Source organism: Corvus hawaiiensis, chromosome 1, assembly GCF_020740725.1.
Source record: "Corvus hawaiiensis isolate bCorHaw1 chromosome 1, bCorHaw1.pri.cur, whole genome shotgun sequence".
NCBI classification, from domain to species: domain Eukaryota; kingdom Metazoa; phylum Chordata; class Aves; order Passeriformes; family Corvidae; genus Corvus; species Corvus hawaiiensis.
This window is the reverse complement of record NC_063213.1, coordinates 17,586,359-17,613,243: the sequence shown is the minus strand read 5'-3', so window position 1 is coordinate 17,613,243 and position 26,885 is coordinate 17,586,359. Positions and strand designations below refer to the sequence as shown.

The 26,885-nt window shown below is 40.5% G+C and overlaps 1 protein-coding gene and 1 long non-coding RNA gene across 5 annotated transcripts in view; one reads left to right on the top strand and one right to left on the bottom strand.

Annotated features, from left to right (window-relative positions):
* ARHGAP21 (Rho GTPase activating protein 21) overlaps positions 1 to 26,885 on the bottom strand; it is a 120,429-nt gene that overhangs the window by 6,554 nt on the left and 86,990 nt on the right. For all 4 annotated transcript variants that reach the window (XM_048295085.1, XM_048295075.1, XM_048295105.1 and 1 more), the window contains 13 exons: positions 8,789 to 8,947; positions 8,532 to 8,634; positions 8,408 to 8,444; positions 7,804 to 7,929; positions 6,770 to 7,054; positions 5,623 to 5,687; positions 5,393 to 5,541; positions 3,737 to 3,879; positions 3,499 to 3,654; positions 3,313 to 3,391; positions 2,790 to 2,863; positions 2,615 to 2,704; positions 1 to 126 (listed from right to left, as the gene is read on the bottom strand). In XM_048295085.1, the coding sequence (XP_048151042.1) occupies positions 1 to 126; positions 2,615 to 2,704; positions 2,790 to 2,863; positions 3,313 to 3,391; positions 3,499 to 3,654; positions 3,737 to 3,879; positions 5,393 to 5,541; positions 5,623 to 5,687; positions 6,770 to 7,054; positions 7,804 to 7,929; positions 8,408 to 8,444; positions 8,532 to 8,634; positions 8,789 to 8,947 (1,592 nt within the window). The remainder of the gene's footprint in view (positions 127 to 2,614; positions 2,705 to 2,789; positions 2,864 to 3,312; positions 3,392 to 3,498; positions 3,655 to 3,736; positions 3,880 to 5,392; positions 5,542 to 5,622; positions 5,688 to 6,769; positions 7,055 to 7,803; positions 7,930 to 8,407; positions 8,445 to 8,531; positions 8,635 to 8,788; positions 8,948 to 26,885) is intronic.
* On the top strand, positions 12,781 to 15,971 carry LOC125321793. Its single transcript, XR_007201692.1, has 3 exons — positions 12,781 to 13,749; positions 14,007 to 14,118; positions 15,591 to 15,971. It is a non-coding gene; the product is annotated as an uncharacterized LOC125321793 (long non-coding RNA).

Sequence of the window (26,885 nt, the reverse complement as noted above, 5' to 3'; positions counted from 1 at the left end):
TTTTTGGATGAGTGTTTCTACAATTTTATATTGGTCTGGCATGTGCGTAACCATGTGTGTCATGTTATCATCAGATGTCCTCACAAGTGTTGGACCAAATACTATTGCCAGGTTTCTTGGTTCCATCTAAGAAATGAAATATTTCCACATCATACATTTATAATGAGAAAATACAGTAATATGGGCTAAGTACATTAATATAACACTATTAATATATATGAGAACTATTTTAAATAAGGACATAAAAGAGTTTTTTAAAAATACATTAGGTACTCAGGTAGCATGTTACACTACAACAAAAGTCTCCTAATATGCAGCTGCAATAAATACACCCAACATTTCTGCAATTCAGAATTCCAACCTTCCTTAACTTACTGCAAGCAAATGGCTCCACAAGCACAGAAAACTCACAGACTCAGATATATTCTTTACACTTTCAGGGGGATCTTTTCATCTTTCCTTAAAGAAACACTGATGCTTGGAAACATTGATGTTTTAAGAATTTCTTGTTTTCTAAAAAGGCATTTATAGCTCCCTGGTTTTTTTCCTGAAAATGTTTACATGACACACACACACAAAAAATTAAGCTGGTAATCAAATACTGTATTATATCTACTGATAAAGACCTCATTCAATTTTCACCAACTTCAGAGGAGGTGGCAGAACAAATATCACACATCTATTCTAAACACATCTATTTGTGAGACAGGCTCAGAGTTATGTGATCAGGTCACCACTTTAAAAGTGAATTAAGTGTATGACTAATGTTACATCTCTGACAAATAATTTCAAGAAGCAGCAGCAGAACTTACCTTCTATTTTTGCTTACTTCTTTAACTCTGAATTTACTATTGTAGTATAGAACAGGCCAGTAATATACAGGAGGCAAGGTCTTTGTGCTTACCAGAAGTAAGTTGCAAACGTGACACAAGCCCCTAACACTCTCTTGGACTTGAATTGTGTCTTTTGACAAGTCACACAATTGTAACAACACCTCCTTCATCTAGCCTTATATATTCAATAATATTAACAGTATTTAACAACATTCATATAGCCCACCAAAACCATAAAATTATAAAAAAGCTTCCTTTAGGCACTGCACTTAAAAATGACATTTACTATAATTTCCTTATAATATCTGCTGTAATTTCACTGAAGTTTATAATCTGTTGAATTTTTTTTAATTAACACACAAATACTTCTCTTTCATATTTACCTGGAAGGTATTATTTTCAGAACCTACCATATTCACCTCAACTGATCTTTTAAGTGATTTAAGATGATTTAAATGATTTGGCCACAGGCTCTTCTATATACCACCAATTATATCAAGTTTTTTCCTTTATTCTGTTTGTAGGGTATGCCCAGCCACTGCCCTGGAGGGACGTCTGCTGAGATAAGGAGATTGCTCAATCTCCCAGCAGAACTCCCCTGGAAAGACAACCACTTTTTCAGTTATGGCGAGAAGAAGACAAACTCAGAATCCTCTGGGAGACCCTATGCAGATCTTTTGTAACCCATTGGCCTTTACCTTCTGGCACCCACCCCCTGTATCCCTATAAAGCCAGCCCCCTGCCCCTGTGGGGGCAGAGAGAGTTGCTTGTCCCTGGCTCCCCTTCGCCGGAGTATGGACAATAAAGCTGCCTTGTGTGGAACAGCTACATGAGCCTCTCGTCTCTGGTGTGGCCTGGCCTGGAGGCTGCCCTGCAGAGCTGAGCTGAAATCAGGAGCTGACAATCACTAAAGAGCTGACAGCTTCTGCAAGGGCCCTCCTAGGCAGCAGCTGAGGGAAGACACCGGGCCTCGGGAAGGCGATTCCTTTTGGGACCATCTCTCCGGACCGGTCACAGCTTCCTCGGTCAGAGCTACTGACCCCCCACCAGCTGTCATAACTCTGCCCACTGGAAGCCAAGCCACCACATTTCCTGCCTTGAGGTAAACATCCATAAGCACACCCATATTATGGACAGCTTTGCACTCAGCTACCCCTCCCTGAGAGCTGAGAAAGGGGACACTATTATTTGTATTTACTGTAGGATTATAGCATGCACAGAAGCACTCAACACCTCTCTCCCACCCTACGGAAATGACAAAAAGTTACATTTAGAGGTGGAAAAAGACCCAGTAGTGATGGACTACCACCACTTACAGTATGAATTTTCTTTATTAAAACCAGCCAAACAGCATCTATAGGGTAATTAAACAGACAACTACAGCAAGTCCTAGTCTTAAAAATTTCTCAAGCATACAGAAGCCAGGCTTCAAAGAAAGCTAATGTGACAAACACTGTCAGCACTTTATTCACCTGTGCCCTGCCCAGGCAGTCTCACTGGTGTCTGAATTGGATTACAGGAAATTTACAGACTTGGGATAAATTTAGGATGCAAGGAGTTATTCCCAAGAGACTGACTACCAGTTTGAATAAACTTAATTCACACTAAACAGGTGCATATTTTGCAGGAGCACTTAGCCTAATACAAAAATCTTCTCCACATAGCAAAACTCCCTAATTTCATCTACAACAATAAACTATCACCTTAATTAGAAATAACCCGGCACAAAAATAATACTTAATGAAACTAACCAAAACACATTATATGTTTCTTTCTAATACCTTGTTCTTTTCTGAGTTCTCTGCTACTGTCTTCAGGTGTGCAGAAAGAAACTTGAGAGTCTCATAATGGTGTTCAGGTAAATCATGAATCTGAAACAAACAATCACTGTTCAGAACTCTGAACACTTAATGCTACTTTTGTAATGCACCTGCAACACAACTGATTTTAGTTTACCAGTCTCTTCAGTGTTTTCAGACGCTCAACAGGATCTTCTTTTCTATTGGCATCTATAAAATCTGCATATTTATCTGTTAAAAAAGCAGAAATTATTCATATATATGAGTTTTTATATCTATGTACGTATATGTATACACCCCCATCTGCCAGCCCCACTTCCCCTTGAACACAAGTAACATATATACAACAATGACCTCTGGAATTAGCCCATTATATTGTACATATATGTATTGTATGACAGTGGGGAAAAAAAACCCCAGCTTTCATAGAATACTGCAACAGCAGAATTGAAAATTTTACTCTTTTAGTTGCATATTCATAATCCCTTCACATCAGAGAAATTCTATTGACACCTCTCATTCTTAAGATGATCACCATGACTCCCCACCCTTTAAGGAAGACAACATTTATTGCGGAGTGGGGATGATTTCACTGGATTTTCTATCAAATCATCTGAACGTTGTAAGACAATTGTTCAACAGCAAGTCCTAAAGACAAAACTGTAATGAAAACAACCTACCGTTGGTAAAGAGGGGTTCTGGGAGCTTTCGGAAGAAGGATTTCAGCAAACTGCTTATCACGTTCAAGTCACGCCATTTCTATGTGTTTAAAATAAAAGGTCAGACATGCTTTATATTTCTATAATCACAACACAACCAGAAGTTTTGGGCATTTTAATATGAAAACAGTGTGCTCGAAGACTTACATCATCATGAACATCAATGTCAGTCATTCCTTTGTTGAGCTCTTCTTGCATACTTGAGATGGCAGCATTATTTCCAGGCACTCTGTAAATACCTGTGTATTCAAGACCTCTTTCTTCGACCAGTTTGCAGCATATATCAACAATCAGCGGAATATACTGAAGAAAGAGTTGTATAGATAAGTAATTGATTTTAAAAGTATTTTAAATTCACAATGAAAAAAAACCTCTACTTCCATACTTTGTTGGTATGAGCTGGGGGGCAGTCATCCAGTCTAACACCAAATGTTCCAACAGCAGAGGGCTTCTTTTCAAATGTCTTCCTCATAATGCTTGGAATGCCTTTTCTCCACGTCCCTTTGTCTTTTGGTGGGCTTGTCTCATCTTTTTGTTGTTAGGACCATGGAAAAAGAAGAAATAAAGACCAAAAATAAGAACATTTATGCCACAAAGCCGACTGTAAGTACAGGTAACAGATTTGCAAAAAGCAAGTGGCACCTGCTGCATTTTTAGCTTTTACCAGCCTAGCTTTAGGCAACAACTCACTAAATATTAGTCTGTCTTGAACATTACTTCTCTTACTCTTCTGTGGTTCAAAAGATAAATCTAAACATACTCACACCCCAGACTTAGAAAAGCAAGTAGCTGGATGGAACTGTGGCATTTCATCATTCTAAGACTAAAGGTATATAAACTATGCAATTTAAAATTTATATAAACTACTAAATTAGAAAAAAATAAAATCTACATTTAGTAGCACAACACTAAGTCTCTATGGAATCACACTGCTGCACGAAATACCCATCAAACTCTAGAGCCATGCTCACACATGGGCAGACTTACTCTTTCAGAAATTATCAGATTTTAGTCACTCCTAAATCAGTCCAAACATTACTCACTTAAAGTATTCTCTATTCAAAAATTAGATTGGAAGTTCAGTTGCTCTGCCTACCTCTCCTATAGAATTCTTGTAGCAAATTGCAATTCCCATTAATCCTGCACTGCAAGTCACCTAACACAGTAAGTACTTCCTTCTTATGTCTGGAGATATTCTTTCAGTAGATTTGACATTTACCCAACACATGGAATTTAGTCACATGTGTAGCACTGCAGGAGCAAAGGGACATTTGTTGGCAACAAAAAACAGAATTCACTGATAGCTTAAATTCAAGACTGAATCATTAAAAAGTGGCTGATCAAAAGGATCAAAAGTGATTGCTTATCCAATTGCCTGAATTTGTATACAACATTTTTTAACCAACAGTCTGAAGTACCATATGTTTACACACTACATGAAAAAAAAAAAAAGAAAAAAAAAGAAAAAGAGAGTAAAAAAGAGCAGCTTGTGACATTATTTGATGGAGTTCAGATACTGATTCAAGTTTGCCAGCTCATCAGACTTTTTTAGAACTCAGGAGGCATTAATTTTATTTCAGAAAAAATAATACAGGTTCACTCCAGTGTTTTAAAAATTAAGACAAAAAAAGCTGTTCTTCTGTACTTTTGAAGTACTTTAATGGAAAAATTTACCTTATCACTTCCAAGTCAGCTGGAGACTGACTTGTATGTATTACACACAAAATTATTTCCAAAGCTTGGCAAAATTTTGCTCACAAGAAGCCTAAAACCTGTATTTTACTACTGTTAGCACTACATTGAGCTGTTGGGGAAAAAAAGCCACAAAACCCTCTTGAGAGGGATCTTAAATGAAACGCTTCAGGGATCTGAGATGAAGTAGTTCCTAGTGACTAGAGTGAGCAGAGCTGCAGCTTAAAAAGCCCTGGCTAATACTTGGTTTGCATCTATGTATTCATGAACTAAAAAATACCTGAGAAGGGCACCTCGACAGCCTTGCACTGGGGCAGAAGGGAACTAGAAATACACAAAACATACAGACCTTTAGTGAGAAGCTTCCTTTCAGTCTCATCCTTAGGAGAATGTGGACTCTGAGTCCTTTGTTCTGCTTTAGTTCCAAGCAGAGTCTGTCTGATACTTAGACTCTGGCGAGGTGTTTTGGGAGATGGCTCTGTTTTGCTGCTTGAAGAGCTGAACAAGAGAGATTACTTCAGTTAAAAGAAGCTAAATAAGAACTCTACAAAAACTACTGGCAACATACAATCCACCTACCTCATCATTGTACTGTACTCTTTAATCCTTCGACTAATCAGATCTCTACTAGTAACACCCGTATCCTATAAAACAAATTGAGAAACACTTTATATTTCGTTTCAGAATATGATCAACTCTTCTGGTCACCAAATAAATACTGAATTCAGCATTTCAGTCCACTTTAAAAAAACCCAAACCCTCAACCAAACCAAACATCCTAACAGACAGTTCTTGAGAACAGTAAAGACAAAACATTTAAAACCACAAGGAAAACAAAAGTGAGTAATTACAAATTACAAAAGTACTGCTATTTATACAGGTTTTTTTTCAAAGCAGTACAATCTGATTAAATCTTTTTAAACTGAAAGTAAGTTTAAACAGAAAAAATGCAAGTAAACACATATTACTACTTTGAAAAATACAATCCTATGTGCACACAGTACTTAGAAAACTAATTGCTACTACAAATACAGCTGAAAAGACATGAATTCAAATCTGCTTTTTTACCTATCTTTGTAATACTTTGGATAATTATTTTGAATCTTAGCAGATGTGCATGACCACAGACATGAATATATTCCTCTGTTGCTCCTCAGTGCAATGAAAATGCACCATGGACAATATTGGGACAGATATTGATACCTTATGTACAACAAGAGATGTTTGCCTTTGGCAATGAGCATTAACTTAATTCATAGAAACATCAGCATTTAATCAGAGAAACAGGCATCCTCCAAAGTTTCACTTTTTAACTGCTGAGAAACTCTTCACACTGTACTACTGCACACACCACTTTGCAATGCAAGCCTGAAGAGAGACCCCACTGGTCCTAAACATGCAATTATCTTTTAAAAAAGATTAGGTATTTTTGGCAGATCAGTTTACTATAAAGTGTATCTTTAGTCAAATCAGCAACAGCATTAGCTAATTCCTTTCAAAATTCTATGTTCTAATTATGACTATATTGACCTTTTTTTAAACTCTATTCATTTACTCAGTTACCTTCCCTTTCACCTCATTTTCTTGTATGTTCCTGTACACATTTTGGTCAACTGCTTAATGAAAAATTAATTCTTCTGTTCAAGTATTAATTACAAGAAAACACAATACATGTAGAATTAAAATGAAAGAACTATGACTTCTGTTTCATATATTATAGAATTACCTCATCATTTAAGTTGCTGTTGTCCTGTATTGCTTTAATCCATGCTAACATATTATCTCTGTCCTCAGCTTGAAACAGATACTCGCGGTCTGATGTGGTGAGTCTAAATACATTTTTCCTCTTGGTTTCACAGTATGAGATGTCTATTAAGCAAGCATTGATGCTTATAGGTTGTTCTTCCTCAGAGAGGGTCACTTGTTCCTTTTTATCCTTGTACAAGTAAAGTGAATGACCTCGAAGAACAACATACAATTGCTTCCACGGCCGAATGCTCCCACTAACTCGCTGAAAAACAGCAACCAAAGTGTCAGTTTGCTTACGTGTTACAGTGCACCATTCTGGATTACATAACTCCCTCCAGAAGTTTCACAAAGAAGGTCTACCCACCTGGCTGGCAGAAAGACTACACAAGGTGGGATTCACTAATTGCTCTCCATTAGAGGAGTGAATTGCTTGATAACCTGCTCTCCCAGACCACCCACTGAGTGTGAGTTCACATATGACAGTAGTAGGAAACAGAATGCAACAAATTCTGGTCTGGTATTTAGGGAACTCTTGCCCATGCCTTTTAAACTGCCTTCAAGTCAGAATGGCATTTTCACACCACTGCAATTCCAGACTTCCAGTTTTCTTTAAGTGTTAGTCTGTATTTGTGCAGAAGGTTAATTTGAACTCAACTCCACAACACTCACAAAAATTACAACTTTTTTCATTATTAGGAAAGAGGAAAAAAATACAACTACACCCACCAAGAGACTGATTCTTATTATTTAATTAGCCATTAGAAATTAGTTTACTTCAACAGATCCTCTGAAATGTAAAATTAAAACCGTTTGGAAAGCAGTCTGTAGAAGAGGCTGAGGAATTGACTGAAGTCAATTTTTAACAGGTCTGAACTTTTGTCAGTCTTATTGATGATCTTATCCCATCCAAAAAAATAAAAAAACCCAACCAGGAAGGATTCAAGTTTCTTATCTTAGTTTGTCACCAGCTTAGTGTTTGTCCTAAGTGAAAAACCCAAACATGACAGGTACCTTTCCTTTGTCTGTAAAAAGCTGACGAAAATGGAGCCATCCTTCTTTGGAGGCATCAGCAAACACCTCTGAAGAAGAATCTTTTCGGGAGCCAGAGTCTTCTGAAGATTTCTGGCTGTCTGGGACCTAGAGAAGACATCACAGAAAGATCCCCACATTGTAATTCTAGACACATTTGTCTACAGTTCCTCTGTTCAAGATGTTTCTCCCTTTAAAAATGTCCCCAAGAATATGCCCCTGGGAAAATATAATTTCTAACGTTTACACACAACAATAGTGACCTTCCACATGTCAAGAATACTTGGAGAAACTTCAGGAGCTTTAGACTTTCATTAATGAGTTTTCACAAAAGGCCACCACATTTAATATGCTTTGTTTACAGAGACTAAGGAAAATTAAAATCAAGGACCATGTGATGAGTCCAGGAAAAAAGAGACCATGTTTACCTATATGATGTATACATCAGCAATCTGATCAGTAGCAATTCCAATGAACTTCCTGTCTGTTCAGCACATCACTTTGTATAACAGACTTGCATAATTCAAACAATTTGTCACAGCAGTATGGGTAATATTTAGGAGTTGCTATATATATATTTACCTACCTTAATCCCTTTTAAACTAGACACATGTTTGATGGATCTGTTGGAAGAAAAACAAATGTTAAAATGAGATTTTAGACACTTTAAAAACAGATGTCCAAATTCATTGATTTTTTCATGAACTCACGATTTTCCCTCTTCTCTGTAGTCGTCCAGTCCTTCATCATACGACTTGGATCTCTCCGTTTTTGCAGCAGGCTGGCTATCCAGGACACTAGGCCGGATGGATTCTACAAACAAATAGAAATTTTTGAGTATGCAGGAACCTGAATCACATTTTTGCAATTTATTTCAAGCAATAAAGAGTTTACAAATTTCACTTCTGATCTCCAGAGTGTGAAAGGAAAAAGGTTGCAAGAGAAGAAGAATGAAATCAACGCTCACCATGATCATGTGAAAGTTGTCGCCGAATTAAAGGGATTGGAGATGTAGGACTGGGAGGAACAGTTGTTATAGCTGGTGCTTGAGAAGCAGATGCAGAAATAACAGCAGAAGCAGGAATGTGTGCAATATCATGGTCAATACTAGGACTAGTCGGTTCATCTACAAAGGTAATATGTTATATATTAACATATTAAATGCATTAATCAAATGCTCAAACCAAATAGCTGTCTGAACATTCTCGCTACTGGGATATCAGATATCTTAAACATGAAGTCATTCTAACAAACAGAAGTGTCCAATTAATTCACACTGTCACATGTACTCTTTTTTTCATGAAGAGAAACCTCTGTTTCATTTCTTAGGGATGTTAATTGGACATTAGGGATAAAGGCGAAGAACATCATCGATTTTGCTGTGTTTGAAAAACTGGAATTATTTGGTAATCTCTCAATATTATTTGCAAGTAGAGTCTTTTTGTTTATATGCATAAGTAAAACACACACTTATTATATCAGTAAGCCTGAACTCAAGAGACAGATAACTACAATAAAATACAGGCAGACTATCAAAAGCCATTTGGTTTAAAGGAGTGTTCAAGTAAAAGAGGCAAGTTACAAGCAAATAAAAAAAAGCATTTTAAACAGCTATCTAGCATTCGAAGAACCAATCCCCCCATCCTCCATACATTCAAATAAAGCAGCAAGTACCCAGACTTTTAAAAGATGGGACTACTACATACCAATCAGCTCTTCCACTAATTGTTCATAGAAACGATTGCATGCCATACATGCCCAGCACCTCTCAGTCTCAATAGCCACAAGAGTCATCATGAAAGATTCCAAAAAGCTTTAAACATTCTAGTATTTAACATGTTTCTTACAAGATGGAAGAAGCCAAAAGATGCATTTTCCATCATTTTGAGAAAAAAGCCATAACATCTTCTAGAGCACATTACTAGTAGAAAAATCATTCTACTTCATGCTCTGGTAGAGGAGGGGATGGAAAAGAAAAAAAATCAAGTCACGAGCAGGGGCTGAACTGTACTGCCGTAATGAATATGAATGTACTCTAGGTGCTAAGAATTGTAATATGCAGAGCTACTGAAAAGCCTATTGAAATCAATGAACACTCACAGACAGAGGTTTATTCTTTGCTTTGTGCGAACACAACTGCGTGTGCTGCATTGTGCTGCTCCAACAGTCACTAACAGTTCTGTTAAGGCAGCACTTGTACCATCAAAATTTGGCAATGTACATTTAGAACAAGGCAATAAACAAAGTACAGGACGGTTTAGAAATAACATGCCTCTAAATTGTCTGGAGTGAAAAATATGGTAACTTTTGAAGTTAAAAAAGCATATCCCAAAAAACCCAGCTGCAAACTAGAAACATTAATAAAAAGGAAATGCAAAAGAATTTACACCAAACCATGACATTACAATTAAAAAATTTCCATGTTTTACTTGCATCCAAAGTGATAAATTAACATCATTTACAGATGACTTCACTACAGCAACTAGCACACAGGAAGAACCTCAGCTACACTTCCATTTCTAACCTACAACAGCACAATTTTCTATTGCCTTTTTTGTCTCCTGAGCTCCCTGAAGCTAATGTTGACTGAAGAATATAATCACTCACTGCACAATTGATTGACTTACAGCACACAGACTGAAAGTGCTCAGGTTTAAGTTATTTATGTTAACAGACATATCTCAAATGTCATAGTCTCTACTCCCAAAAGTTATAAAAACACTAGAATTTGAAATAAATCTCTGCAAGCTGTGAATACAAACGTGTTTGGCAACACTACATCATTTCCCACAACACTTAAATCCAAGAATTCAGATGAGGAAGAATAGTTTATAAGTCCCTGAAAGCAACAAAAATTATTCAAATCATTATTACTTCACAGTGGATCTAATTCCCAGTTGTATCAAAATTAAAGTTGTTTTAGAAATATGCAAACTTTAGAGGAACTGCAAATTACATTGGTACAGGAGGGGAATAACTATTCAATCCCTGAAGGGACTGAAGGTCAGCTCATAGCAAGCTTTTATGTAATATAAAGTGATTATAGAGCAAATCTTGACGTATACCATATGAGTTTCTGCCTATTAATTTAATGCATTAGCAAATACCACTGCTGCTGTCCAGTAAGAAACAAAACCCAAACAACTACATATATTCCTTGTATTTTGATCTTTCTTTCAAGTGCTTGCAATATTTATCTACCTTTTCAGTTTCCTCAACTGACGTATTTGAACCCCAAAACTCCTCGCACAGCATATGAATGGGTGTGTTCAGCTCACCAATCAATGAAAATGACTGTGTCCAAGAAGCAGTGAAGCGCACAGAACAAACAAGCCAGAAGAAAAACCACACAAAAGAACTCTCTCTCAGTTTCCTACCTCAGATTACTGATGTGTCTTTAAATATTTGCAACAAAAAGGTCAAAGGCTCCATGGAAAAGATTACTCTGGGTGGTACTGAAAAACACCTGGAGGACAATGCAGTCATTGGTCAGAGCCAGCATGGCTTCATGAGGGAAAGTCCTGCTTGTCAAACCCAATTTCCTTCTATGAGAGAGTAACCCACCGAGCTGATCTAGGAAAGCCTAGGATGTAACCTTTTTGGACTTCAGCAAAGTTTTTGATACCGTGTCTCACAGTGTCCTTCTGGACAAAGCATCCGGCTCACAGCTGGATAACCCTGTTACATGATGGGTGAGCAACTGATCAGGGGTCAGGCACTAAGAGTTACACTGAATGGGGTGACATCAGGCTGGTGACCTGTTACTACTGAGGTTCCACAGGGCTCTATCCTCAGCCCAGTTCTCATCCACATCTTCATTTTAATGACTCAGACACAGGACTCTAAAGAATACCACGTAAGTTTGCTGACAGTATTAAACTGGAAGGAGTTTTCAACTCCTTCAAGGGCAGAGAGGCCCTCAACAAGTTACAGGGCTGCACAACCATATGAAGTTTGAGAAGGGCAAGTGCCAAACTCTGCAGCTGGGATAGGACAACCCTGGTTGTGTGCACAGACTGGGAAATGAGGGGCTGGAGAGCAGTGACGGGGAAAGGGACCTGGGGGTCCTGGTCCATGGCAAGTTGAACATGAGCCAGCAGTGCCCTGGCAGCCAAGAGGGCCAAGCGTGTCCTGGGGGGCATCAGGCACAGCATCACCAGCCGGGCAAGGGAGGGATTGTCCTGCTCCGCTCTGCACTGGGGCAGCCTCACCTCGAGTGCTGGGGGCAATTCTGGGTGCGACAATATAAGAAAGATATTAAACTGTTAGAGAGTGTCCAAAGGAGGGCCACAAGGATGGTGAAGGGAGGAGAAGCTGTATTAGGTCACTTGGTCTGTTCAGCCTGGAGAAGAGGAGGCTGAGGGGAGATCTCATTGTGACCTTCAACATCCTCACAAGGAGAAAAGGAGGGGCAGACACTGATCCCTTCAGTCTTGTGACCAGTGACAGGACTCAAGGAAATGGCACTAAGGTGACTTAGGAGAGGTTTAGGTGGGATATCTGGAAAAGGTTTTTCACCCAAAGAGTGGATGGGCACTGAACAGCTCCCCAGGGAAGTGGCTGCAGCACCAAGCCTGACCAACTTCAGGAAGAGTTTGGACAATGCTCCTGGGCACATGGTGTGATTCTTGGGGTGTCCTGCACAAGACCAGGAGTCAGACTCAATGATCCTGATGGGTCCCTATGATTCTGTGATTCCCGCACTACTTCATGTTACACTTTTCAAACACAATCTGTTCTGCATTATTGTCTATGAAATGACACAGAGACCGGCCATCAGAACAAGCCAACACAGTGACAGAGCATCTGTGGCCAAGGGGGCGGATGCCACTTGTCACCTCTGTTTGCACATGAGAGTGCAACTGGTGAACAGTTCAATTAATGATTTTCCGGAAGATCCCTTCAATGCAAAAACGTTTATGGGGGTAAGACACCAAAAACTTGTAATAAATAGGCAACACAGCTCCAACCACAACTAACTGATCCTCTAGCTAAGGCAGAGAGGAATTAGTGTATCAAAGTACACTTGTATTGCCATGCAGCTGGAAACTGGGGACCTACAAAGATAGGGAGCATCTGTACACAATGTAGGTGAGCTGAAAAAAACCTAACTGATTCTGCAAAGACACAGATTTACACAGAATGGGCTCAGAGGCAGAACCGGAGGCAAAACTGAGCATTTCAGGGGTGAGAAAGCGTAACAAAGAGGACATTCTATCCCCACTACATGAATGAGGAACTAAGAAACAAGTATTAATCAATTAATCAGATATTCAAAGAAACAGGCACAAAATCACTGAAAAAAAGCACAGATCCATATAATAACCTATTAAGCTGCTACAATACAATTTTATCATGATTAATATAACATTTCATGTGTTTGTTTATTCCATCTCCTGAACAGTCCCTTAAACATTAAGGTTTAAAAGTAACAACCTGAACACGAAAGGGGGCATATTTTGAGAACCTCAAATGTAATTTAAATGAATCACAGAATTATTCAGGTGGAAGCAAACCCTGGAAGGTCTCTTAGGCTCACATCCTCCACAAAGCAGGGCTAGTGATGAATTCAGACCATTTTGTGAGGGCTCTTATCCAAGAAGTGCCAAATAGAGGGGAAGATGTCCCTCAATATCCTGGCTATGTTCTTTCTTATTGGTACAGACCAGGACAGTGTTGCCAAACTTAATAAGAATATCCTGTCTCCTCTCTAGGTCATGAAAGTTGTTTAAACAAGATGGACCCTGAAGAATGCCACTTGTAACCAGCCTTCAGACAGAATATGAACACTTAAGCAGTATCCCTGAGATCTGATAGTTCAGTTTTTCTATGTATCCAGCAGTACAGCTGGACTGTACGGCACAAGGATCTAGACTACGGCATAAGGATGGTATCACTGAAGAGCTCAAAACCCTTGCTGAAGTCAAGGTTGGTGACCACCTTGTGTTTTTCCTCTCATTCACAGATCTACTCATCTCTCATTACAGCAGGCAATCCCATTAGTCAAACAGTTGGTAAATCCATGCTATTCCAAATCATCTTGTCCTTCCTTTGCCCAGAAACTAGTTCCAAGAGGACCAACTCCATGATTTTCCTAAGGACTGAGATAAGGTCAATTGACTGTCTTCCCTGAATTGTCCTTCTCATCATTTTTCAAGATGGGTGTACCATTTGCTTTTTTCCAGTTAACAGGAACCTCTTCCAGTCCTCATAATCCTTCAAAGATAGTATCTCTGCAATGACACCAGCCAACTCTGTCAGCACCTTCACATGCATTTCCCTGGGTTGCATGGACAGGTGTGGGCTGAGCTGTACTGGAGCTGTCTTAAGAATACCTTCTTTATCCAAATTGGTAATGATTGTGGGTTTTGTTTCCTTGTGTTTGTTGTTGAGTTTTGGCTGTTCTGTGGTTTCTTTTTTTTGGGGGGTGGTGGGGAAGCAAGGGAGAGAGGTATTTAAGGAAATTGTGTAGTTAACTGAATCATACACACATGGGAAAAAATTTCACAGACAGACTTTCGCACAGACACCATCAGGGATGCTTTAATAGGGATTATTAACAGAGAAAGGTGATTTCTCCTCCAATCCATACGGATTCAGTTTGCCAAAGCTTTTCTTCACTGGTAATAAAAAATTACTGGAAAAAACTAGCTTCCCAAGGCTAAAGTCATCCTTCACATTTATTCTTCAGGCACGGCAATCATGCAAGCAATGTTTCAACACCTCAAAAGACTGTAAGAAGGAACTGTGTTATTTAGTAAATGTATTGCAGACCACATTACCATTTGTAACACTAATTGGGCATCTTAGTTTAAACAAACAACATGAATATGTGGCCACAAAGCTTAATTCAACAAGTATGTATTTTATCAAAGACTATTATCTGATTTAAAGATTCAGATCATAAAATGTAACAGCTGTGTAGTAATAGACACTTAAAAACAGCTTTACATTTCACATGAAGAATGCTGAGACAGGATGCACACCCAGGAACAAAAAAATTGTCCGACATACAATTTCCCAAACTGCACACATTGAAGGAGATAACTGTATTTTAATGTTATTGGCTTTCTGACAACCATACCAAACTCTTAGATTAGGTATTTGTTTATAGATGCTCCTGTAGTATTTAATGCAATTTTGGTTACTCAGATCTTGTGTAAATGTAACAGCGATCGATTGTAAAAAGGCCAGCCTTCTGCAGAAGGCTACAGAGAGGTAGCTTATGCTGCTGTCTGTAAAGCACAGGGCTAAATGAGTCATTACAAACATTATTTTCATTCAACTGAGGCACAGATGTCAAGGTTCCTTACAGACTCAGATGGCATCTACCTGACAGCCATTACAGTAAGTATTTTAACAATTGCCTCTCTATTTCTTCAATAGCTCAAACAACGGGCTATGGCTTTGGGATGCAATTTAAGAATGAATCTTACATGTCAAATTAATTTGCTTATGTAAGAAAAGAAAGAACAAACTATCAAGTACTCATTAGTAGAATTAAAAAAGCCGTAATCCTCTCTTTATGAAAGGACTGACAGGATGTGTCAGTGACCCTGCAGCATTGGCTTTAGAGGCACTGCCTTACTGATTTCAGCCCTTTGCCAACAACTGTTTTGCACTCCACATCCTTGGCCTGTCCAAGTACTCCACAGTACACGACACCACAACAGGCTCTGCACTGTCATGATGTACAACAATGCCTTGCTCTGAAGTATTCTTCCTTTAAAATCTTGCCCTATGTCTAATACACCCTCTGTGCCTCTCAGGTTAGATTTGCTCCAGCTTGCTATAGGAAGCACTTCTCTTAAAGTACAGCCACATGGACCGGATGTCCCTTCCTTGAACTCAGCAGCAGGCGGGACACAAAGGGTCGAGAAAAGGCTGCTGAGGCACAAGCGGAACAAGGCAGAGCACAGCAGGGAAGTGGCACCAGTGAGAAGACTGCAGAAAAGAAGGAGAGAGCATGGATGTATTGGGTTGACCCTGAGTTGATGGACAGTCTTTAAGACCAATTGCGCTTCTCACAATTTACATATTTAAACCACACAGAAAGGCGGGACTTCGCTTTTTGTCGGAGGTCGCCGGCTGGAAGGTGGGGGGGCTCCGAGCCTCCCGGCCCCGCTGGGCCGGGCCGGGGCCACTGCCCCTTTCCCCCTTTCCCAACCCTGGGTCACTGAGGGGGACTGTCCCAGAGCCGCAGGCAGCTAAAACCAGCCATGGACTGCTCACAGCTAAACCCATCCAGCGCGGCTTCTGGGGACAGGCGGGTCCCTCTCCTCTCCATGCGGAGCCGGCGGAGCCAGCGGGAGCCGGCAGAGCCTCCTGTCTGCAGCCAGCACACTCCGTGCTGAACTGAAGAGGACACCACGCAGCCAGCAGCACACAGGGAGCGAGGCTTTCCCCACCGTAAAGCCTGAACAAGAACACTCTTCAACATGGCGGCTTCAGAGTCAGAGAGAAAGAGAAGTGAGTCACGTGGGACGGAGCTGGAAATGGCGACGGGAGAAAAGAGGGCGGTGCCGCGATTCTGGCGCGCAGCTTAAAAGAAACCTTCTTGCATGCCGTGGTAAGAAACTGTAATAGCACAAACTGTTTGTCTCTTTAATCCATTTGAAGAACATGGGGGGATGGAGTATCTTCGTGTGCCTGTGAATATTGTGAAGAGTGCCTATGCCAGGCTATATAGAAGTAGTAAGAGGCTGTTAGAGACTTGTGGCGAAGAAAAGCCTTTGTGTGCAGGCCAAAATAACTTATCCTTAAAAAGATGAATAACCCCATGTGATGGCCCATGTTTTGCAGTGTGAAGGAACTGTGAGATTTTTCATGGGAGAGATGTTCTACACACAGCAGATTGTTTGTTTCCGGGCGGGTCTGCTATTGGTGGCAGTTTGGGAACCACGTGCAACTGAAGGAAAACCCTTTTTTCCTTAAGCATAAGAGAGAGACTTTTCAAGAACTGGAACACTGACTAACATCCCATGTTCTGTTATCCCTTGTGTGAGCTGGGTAAAAGGAGAGAAGTGCTGGGGGGAGGGGGGGATTTGCTTTAATTTTGTTTTGTTATTTTCTCTTTACTTTTAATTCTATTAGTAATAAAACTCTTTTCATTGTACTGCAACTGTTTAAGGTTTGTGCCTGCTTTGCTTTTTCTCCTAATTCTTATCTCACAGAAGGAAAATAAGTAAGTAATGAGTATTTTGAACCAAAACCACTACATTTAATTGGTGTTTCTGCCCGCTTTCGAACTCAACCCGCTACAATGGACAAGATAACACAGGTTAGGAAAAGGATCCTCATCCACATACAGGCAAGGAAGGACAAAAAAAAGTTATGTCCATGAAACCCCAGAAGAAGCTGCCATTAAGGTAAACACAGACACACTAATGTAGGCCATTTTTCTCAAAAGCCTGTCAAGAAGATAATCAAATAAAAATACCCTGTATATGATTTCGCCAGTAGTGAGAAGGTCAGAAACAACCAATAAACAAAAATGAATTGTTGAATCAAAAGTAAACTATATGGAACTAACCCTGTTATCATACAAGATAGCACAAAGGACTAATAAATGCCCCACAGCAATGACTTCTTGTTTTAAATCTTGCAGTACAAGCTGCTGCATCTTCTACTTCAGCCTGCAAGGGTAAAAGCTCCCTTATGTATAGATCTCCAAGGCTAAAACACGTGATTTGGAAAAAAGATAACACTATTGCCTGGATTCCTCATGACCTGTTACCTCATTTCTTCAAACAAGAATCTTTAAAAATCTATTTTTTTGCTAGTTTTTAAGTACTTCCAGCACTGGCAGCACTAACTGTCTTTACAAAGAACTTCTTCATGTATCTACTTTACGCAATTATCCTCACGTGGCCAAAAGAATAGAACGGAAACATGTCTGCACGCTGAACACATTGATTGCTCTAAGCCCCAGAAACACAGGACTGGAACAAGCTTCCCTGAATCATCAAATCCAGTCCTCTGCTAATGCACTCACGTAAATATGTTTGTTATACTGACTGAGTTACACACAAACAGAAAAGGTTTCCCAAGGTTATCCTTCATGTGAAACTATTGTGAAAACTGTATCTATGAAAGTCTATTGTTTATTTCAGTGTCAAACAAAAGTTTAACTATCTTTCTACACAAAGCAATTCTAAAGGTTCCTGCTTGCCATATTACCCATCACACAAAAATGTACAATTCTCAGTATACTATTTTTTTACCAAGAACCCCAACAGCATTCCCTTATTACCTGAAATTGTTATTTGAAGTTATAATGATACACTAAGGATGATTTATGCTTTGAAAGTATTTCTCATTATCAAACAAATCTGATGCTTCTACTGAATTAAAACTCTTCTAGATGCTATGAATCATTGCTCCCAATTTTAAGTTTTAATTAAAAAAATATTTTTGAGTTACTGACGCATTTAAATTGTACTTAAAACACTAATTTGTAATTTTGTATTTTGGCCGCTATACTTCAGAATACCACAATGATTTAAAAATTGTTTGTTGGATAAGAAACACTGAAATGTTCAGCCTGGAGCAACAGTGATTTGGCAGGCCACACTGTAAAACCCTGAAAAAAAAATACAAGGCTGATGCTTATCTTAGAAACACTGATGACATGTTAAAAGCTGTTCCAATGCTATCACTATAATAATGGAAGAAACAGTCCTCAAAAGTGAACATCTGTCAGCCCTAATCTCTACTGCAATTACATTTGTATTTTCGTAGTGTGGAATAGCTAGGCAGTAACTTGTAGAAAAGAAAATTATCACAATAGCTGAAAATTTTCATTTTCATCTTGACTGCTAGCAGTTTTTCCTTAAAACACATCATATCAACCATCAGTATTCAGGCACCATTTGCCCTGAAGATATCCATAGATTTTGGGTTGATGAACCACAGTCTCTGCTGGAGAAGTCTGAGGTTTTGAATTTCTCTCTGCCTGATGCTTCTCTCTCCTCATAAGCAGAAAATAGAATGAGTACATTCTTTCAAATGTTTCCTTTGTGCATGAGAATATTTCTGCTTCTTTCCCCTAACTTTGTCTATTCCTATCATCGTAACCTTTTTCATAGTGTGTTGTGCAAGCATATCAATTTATTTTCTTGTTTCAATTGCATTCAATATGTGTGTATCCACACTGTCATCTTCCGAGCCTCAGCAGCCTGCGCAGAGAGGCACTAAGGTGTAGGGGGAGGATAGGGAAAGTACGGCACATACTCCCCTAAGACAAGACAGTAAAGTCTTTCGACTTTCCAAAAAGTACTTGGAGTTACGTACATAACCTAGGATTTAAAGGTAGGGATTGATAAAGTAAAGCCTATTCACCCCTACTTCCAGCACTAGAGAATATGAATGCAATCACATGTATAATAAAGTCACCTGAAAAGTTTAATACTACTAGGTGGTTTACAAACTTTCAACTCCTGATTCCTTAATGTACTTTAAAAACAATATATAGTAACAAAATATAAAAATTAAAAATAGGATTGAGCAGAGCTCACTGGAAGCCAGGTAGGTACATTTACCCTACCTGCTAACCAACAAATACCCAAGTACTTTTATTTATGACATATTTGCAGAAAAATAGGTAATACCAAAAAAAAACCCCCAAAACCAAAAAACTCACAAACCAAATCAAAAAAACAACCACAAAATTCAACCCACCCTCCACCTCCCCCCCTCCCCCCCCCCCCCCCCCCCAGCTTTTTGTTTTTGAAAATTAGCATGAAGATCAGCTTTTAGCTCCAGGTAAACAGTCAAGTGTGCCTGATTACTAGCACAGAAATTGCTGTGGTGGTTTGCCTGCACAAAGGGTAGAAACAGAAGAGAGATTTATTGTACAGGTGGTGAGGCACTGCATCAGATTCCCCAGAGAAGCTGGAGATGCCCCATCCCTGGAAGTGTTCAAGGCCAGTTTGAATAGGGCTCTGAGCAACCTAGTGGAAGGTGTTCCCACTGATGGCAGGGGGTTGGAACTGGAGCATCTTTAGGGACCCTTTCAACCCACACCGTGAATTTAGTTAGCAGGAGACATGTTTTAGAAAAACAAAGAAACACACTAAGGGAATAAATACCATGCAGTTTAAGCTGTGAAACTCCTGGCAAATCTTTATTTAAATCAATACAGAGTATTGGACAAAATTTTACTGTAATACGAAAGAGAATAGAGAAATTTATGGTGCACTTAAAATCCCATTTGGCTCACAGATGTTGTAAAGTGCAAATAGTTCGGAGGATAGGAAGTACCAACATTAAGTATCACATATCCTTGTCCTGCTCTTATACCTTTCCTAAGGTATGAGTTTCGGTCAGAGGAAGAACACTCATCTAATTTTTACAATATTCTGGTGTTATCAAAGTCTGGTCAGATATTTTTATCTGTCTAATTTTCTCTCAGTTGTTCACAAATTATTAGTGGAATGAAGTGACCTAAAATTTTTCGAGGGTAAGGATGTACTGAGTATTTTCTAAAGGGGATCACACCTTTGAGGAAAAATCTTTGTACTTATGTGATGCCACTCCATGCCTAAGAAAAAAGCTCTACAACAGGATGGCTATGAACTTGATTTAATTTTAAAATCATTTTGAACTTCAAGATGATATTTAAGCTAAGTTTTTTAAAAACATATCCGTTTAAAACTAATTTTCATGTGACAGGCCACTGCAAAGTTGGAAAGAACATTCACCCAGTAGTGATGGCCAAAGCACTTAGCTGGCCTGACAGCTAGACATGCTGCAATCAGGTTAAGTGTTGAAGCAGTGCCCCCATTTCACTCCTGTGGGTAGCTCATTCAGCTCAGTATGGGAGCTGGATTAACCTCTATAGTAAATAGTGTAAGAAGCAAAAAAATATTTTCAACCTTGCTGCAAATCTCAGACATGCATACTAGACATTTATGTCTACGAAATGTATTAAAATAACAATATTCTGAATGAACATTTTCTCAACAGTTACAAAACACGTAAAATGCTTTGGGTTGGAAGGGACCCAAGCCCCCTGCTGTGGGCAGGGACACCTTCCACTAGACCAGGTTGCTCAGAGACCCACCCAACCTGGCCTTAATACTTCCAGGAATAGGGCATCCACAAATTCTCTGGGCAACCTGTTCCAGTGCTTCACCACCCTCACAGTAGAGCACTTCCTCCTAATATCGGATCTAAACTTCAGTTTAAATCCATTGTCCCTTGTCCTGTCCCTACACATTCTTGCAAAAAGTCTCTCTCCATCTTTCTTGTAGGCTCCTTTCAGGTGGAAGGACACAATTAAGTCACCCCAAAGCCTTCTCTTCTCCAGGCTGAACAATCCTCATTTTCCTAGCCTTTCCTCATGGGAGAGGTGCTCCATCCCTCTGATAAACTTGGTGGCCCCTCCTCTGGACTTGCTCCTACAGGTCAATGTCCTCCCTGCTGAGGACCCCAGAGCTGGATGCAGCACTGCAGGTGGGGTCTCAGCAGAACAGGGACAGAATCCCCCCCTTGACCAGCTGCCCACGCTGCTTTTAGTGCAGCCCAGGACACATTTGGCTTTCTGGGCTGGGAGTGCACATGGCTGGGTCATGTCCAGCTTCTCATCCATCAGCACCCTCAAGCCCTTCTGGGCAGGGCTGCTCTTGCTCTGTCCATCCCCAGGCTGTGTTGATACCGGGGGGTGCCTTGACTCTGAGCATCTTGCACTTGGTCTTGTTAAACCACATGAGATTCCCATGTGCCCACTTCTCAAGTGGTCCAGGTCCCTCCAGATGACATCCCATCCTTCAGGTGTGGCAACAGCACCTCTCAAGCTTGGTGTAATCTGCAAATCTGCCAAGGTGCACTCAACTCCACTGTTCATGTCATTAATGAAGATATTTAATAACACTGGTCCCAGCAAGGACCCCTGAGAGACACCACTTCTCATCCATTTCTATCAGGATGTTTATCAGCATTCTAATTTCCATTCCAGTGAACATTAACTCATCCAAAAATTACCCAGACGGTCAGAAAACTATCACTTGCTGTTCTTTAGCACAGAAATCATGGAAAAATTACAAGTCCGAAAAATGCATATTAAGCACCACAATTGCTAATATAGTCACTGATAGAGAAAATTATTATTAGTGTAGAGAACAGGTGAGACCATTTCAGGGTAAATAGAGTAGGCTGTCACTAGACTAACTTGTATAGTTTGAAACAATAAAGAGCATTTTAAGAATACAGCTTCTCTTTGGACCTGAAATAGAAATAGCAGTTTTCTGAGAACAACAATATCCTGCATTTAGTAGCACATGGAAAGTAGTGAAGCCTGGAATACCACAGCATGTTTATCTGTAAAGCTGCCAGCTTTCATCATCCTCCAAGACCATGTGCTTACCTGAAGAAGAGTTTGAACACACAGTATCTTGCCTAATTTTTTCAAATAAATCCATCTCTCCCATAAAAGGTACTCCAGCTACCTACTAGGCTTGGTCTGGTCAGATCTCTAATTTCTATTAGTAAATTAAACCCAAAATTTAAATCTCCCTGCTTCTGAACTGCCTTTCTGAAAAGACTAGTGTCAAAAGGCAGTCAAAAGTCAGTAACCCACCATGATCCCTGCAACAATCTGCTGTAAGGAAGCTCGATGGAAACTCTGCTTGGATTTTTGCTGGTGGTGCAGGGCACTGTCCTACTTACCAAGAGGTAAAATCATCCTGATGTGCTATTCTCAGAAGCAGGTTAGTCACAAAATACTGCTGCAAAAGGCAACTGTTCCTGGCTGAATTTCTACCAAAATAAAGTCCTGGCCATATCTACTACTTTTAATAAGCAGAAAGTGGTGATAAAAATAGACACACCACAAATATTTTAAACACTGCACCTATTTTAAATGGCAACAATATGTAACCTTGGAAGATGTTTGGTACCCTCCTCCCAATTTACATTTTTACACTACTCCAAGTATCTACTGTACAAATTACTTCAGTAAGTGTATTTATTAAATTAGCTCTATCCAATAAAACCTAAGAATGCAAAAAACCCAATTGCATGGATATAAACATAAGGGAAGTAAAGCAATTGCCAACTTCAAGGTATGTTTTCATTCAAAGATCCTTCTCCGTCATCAAAGAGAAGAAAAAAAATAAACAAAACCAAAAGAAAACCCTAAACCAAAACACAAAACTCCCAGTGATTTTCCATCTGAAGAGTTAAAAAGCCTTTAACTGAATTTCAAAGTAGATCCAGGGTTTTATCCGCCTGATTAAGTACAGCTTTTAACAAGTGAAGTTGTAATTAGGCATAATGATAGCAGAACAAGCAAAGTTAGAATATGCATATAAATTCTAACTTAAGAAGTGGTCCACTTTCATAACATTTCATGTTCTTCCTATTCAGAGAGGGTTAATTCCTTCTCAAGGTGCTGGAGCTGGTGTGGAAATTTTCCACAGCACCTGTACTGGCAAAAGAATTTTTGGCTAGGAAGACAGCCACAAGGACCATGCTGGCTCAGATAGTGCCCAGGCTCTAGAAGCACCAGTTTTCAGCATTTCTGGAACATTCAGGAGGTTCCATTCCAAGAGGCTTATAAGAATTCAGTCCCATGTGGTGTTATGCCAAGAGGCTGCAACGGAGAGTTACAATTTTGTTCCTTCTGAACTGCTTAGCTGCTACCAAATACAGTACAGCTGATATGTTTAAGGCTTCTTTGAACTTTCATCAACACATTTCTCTAAAATATGGAAGCAAGTCACATAAATAAAAGTTCATGGGAAATCTTTGTCAAAACCAAGACAGGAGATGGTGTAGAAAAGGTTGGGCTTGGCTTTACCAATCTTGATCTGACTTTAACATGACATTTAAACTGTATGGGATTACAATACTTCCAGCAAACATGGTACATAACTAAATCAAGAGCCCAACACTGATTTTAGGCAGAGTATTGAAAAATCTTGCACAAAGATCAGCTACATGCCTTACAAACTTGTGCTAATCCTTAAAGATAGATTGGCTGGTTCTAAAGAAGAATCTAAAATTACACTGGGTACTGATGCATCCAGTAATAACAAGAATGAAAAAAATCTATACAACTTCCATTCAAAATGGAAAACCCAACATAAGCAGCATCTGCTAGCTAAGAAAGCACTTTTTAATGTCTTACCAGTATTCTGTCAAAAGAACAGAATTATTGTATCTTTTGTATGATTTCCACTTTCTGATGAACACAAAGATTCTTCACTGTTTTTTGGTTATTCATTCTCAACTAGTAACAGATAATATCGATAATGCTGGGGGAAAAAAAATCACTGCTTCAGATTCACAACAGAAGACAATTACGCTAAGACATTGTATCTGTAATTCCCTTAACCTAATGTGTAAAAAAAAAAATGGATCATTTAGAAGAGTTGTTTTTCACACAGATGAGTTCGAGAATCAAAATTCAGTATTCAGTATTTTCTAAGTACTTCTTACACTAAATTCAAGAGCACAGAGTCAGGTATTAATCAACCCCTGTGGAAAATGATCCACAGACATCCAGACTACAAAAGATTAAATCAGCCACAATGTTGGGGTCCCTCCCCTGCCGTGTAGCCCTGGGAGAGGGGCCCTGAGGGCACAGACACGGGGTTTCCCTGCCCCTGCTCAGCCTCGTTCCCATTGGTTGGTTTGTGTTCCCTGCGCGGGCAGAAGGACCCTTGGTCCCGTGACTGGAACAGTTCCTCAGCAGAGCTCTGGCCATGCGGCTGGAGAAATAAACATCTCTGAAACAGCTATCAAGAATCTGTCTGTCCATATATATTTCCTTTCCACGGGACTCCTGGTTTGATATATGCGTGTTGCAGGATCCCCACTGCAACAAATGGTGGAGATTTGAGAGCAGAACGATCCCCGATCCCTAAGCGACTGATTTGTGTGAGTAAACCCTGGAAACTTTGGATTCCTCTTCTTGGTTTTGCTTTGCTATTCCATATCTAAACTATGGAGGAACCGTGGGAAGACTCTTGGCTCTCAGAGCCGCATATGGACATTTATCTTAAACTTAAAATGATTCTTGAACAACGATTTGTGAATTTTAGCTTGATTCAAGCTCAAAAAGAACTGAAACACTTCCTGGCGTGGTTGTTTAAGAACTTTTTCTATGTTTCTTGGGATTTAATTCTTACCAAGGGCTTTTGGAAAACCGTTTGGACACAGTTAATACTGGAGTCAAAATATATGCCGATGGAAGAATATTTTCGTGAATATTATTTAGTTACCGAGACGGTTGAGCAATGTCAGCTGTGTCCTGGCGAAGGGAAGCCTGGCGCAGGGACCGTGCGGCCCAGGCCACGTGCACCGAGCGCTCTGCGAGCAGCAGCGAGGCAGTTCCCGCGCGCGGGCGGAGCCACGCGAGCCGCAGTGTCGGTGCCGGAGCGGGGAGCGGCGGGACCCGGCAGTGCCTGCCCGGCCCCGTGCAGTGCGTGGTGGAGCGAGCCCCGTGAACGCCCGGCCGAGAGGGGCGGCGTGTGGGCGGCGGCTGGCGGCGATGGCGGTGGAACGGAGCCGCGCCCGGCCGAGACGCGCGCTGGAGCGGGGCACGGGGGAGTCATCGCTCGGGGGCCCGGCCGAGACGTGGGTGCAGCGCCCGACAGCGGCAGCGAAGCTGCGACCAGAGGAGGCGACGCACGGAGAACTGAGCGGCACGGCCCGGCCCGGCCCGCACGGCCCCGAACGCGACCCCGGGAAGAGCGCGCAGGCACCAGCAGCTCCGACAATTCCAACACGGGAGCGACCGAAAGAGACAGCAAAGACGCAGCGAGACAGAAAACAGCAGCCACTCGGAAAAAGGAAAAGATCATAGCAACTAAGACCTTAGGGATAGTAAAATGGTATAATGTTAAGCAAAATTATGGTTTTATAACAAGGTGTGACAACCAGCAAGACATATTCGTGCATAGAACTGCTATTAAAAAGAATAACCCTGAAAAATGCATCCCAAGCTTGGGAGATGGAGAAGTGGTGGAATTTAATATTGTACTAGGGAGAAAAGGGTTACAAGCATCGCAGGTCACTGGGCCTGATGGTGTTTCTGTAAAAGGCAGTATATATGCAAAAAATCGTAGTCATGTTAGACAGTATCTCTATTGTAAGCCCCCCCTACAGCTTCCCTTTCCTAATCCCACTTTTCCCTTTTACCCTATGTCCTATTACCCCCAGTGTATTCCTAATCCATTTTTTCATCCATGGTTTCCCTCACAAAACCATGCTTTTGCCAATTGTTTCCCCAAAAATCCCTTTCCAATGCCGAGTGGGGGATGAAAAGGGGGAGGGAAGAAGTTAAACCTTCTCCTGCCTCAGTTTCCCCACAAAGCATGCTCAGAGTTCTGTCTCCCTTCTGTCAGCCCTAAGATGTTCCACAGAATCTGTTTGGACATTTAAAGACTCAGGAGGGTGGCTTGTTTTGTCTTGAAACTGTTCTTGTTATGTTTATCCAGTTGTTTTCATTCTCCTTTTATTAAAATAAAACGGGTGAGGTGTTGGGGTCCCTCCCCTGCCGTGTAGCCCTGGGAGAGGGGCCCTGAGGGCACAGACACGGGGCTTCCCTGTCCCTGCTCAGCCTCGTTCCCATTGGTTGGTTTGTGTTCCCTGCGCGGGCAGAAGGACCCTTGGTCCCGTGACTGGAACAGTTCCTCAGCAGAGCTCCGGCCATGCGGCTGGGGAAATAAACATCTCTCTGAAACAGCTATCAAGAATCTGTCTGTCCATATATATTTCCTTTCCACGGGACTCCTGGTTTGATATATGCGTGTTGCAGGATCCCCACTGCAACACCACAACAAAAGAAAAACCAGCCCAACAACAACAGGACAAAAACAACAGATGCACTGACTACTTGAACAGAACAGAAACGCTCTGCCACTGTAACCCTCTCTTCATCAAAAGACACTAATTCATCACATATCCAAAATTCTTTTTTTTCTACTATTTCCAATCATTCTTTTAGTTCTTTTCCTCTTCAGCCCCCTTCCCATAAGCTCCCTGTAATTCCAACCCTGTTTGTGTTGCAGCACATAGACAAATCTTTCTGCCTTCTCAGATTCTGCTTCCACAAACCC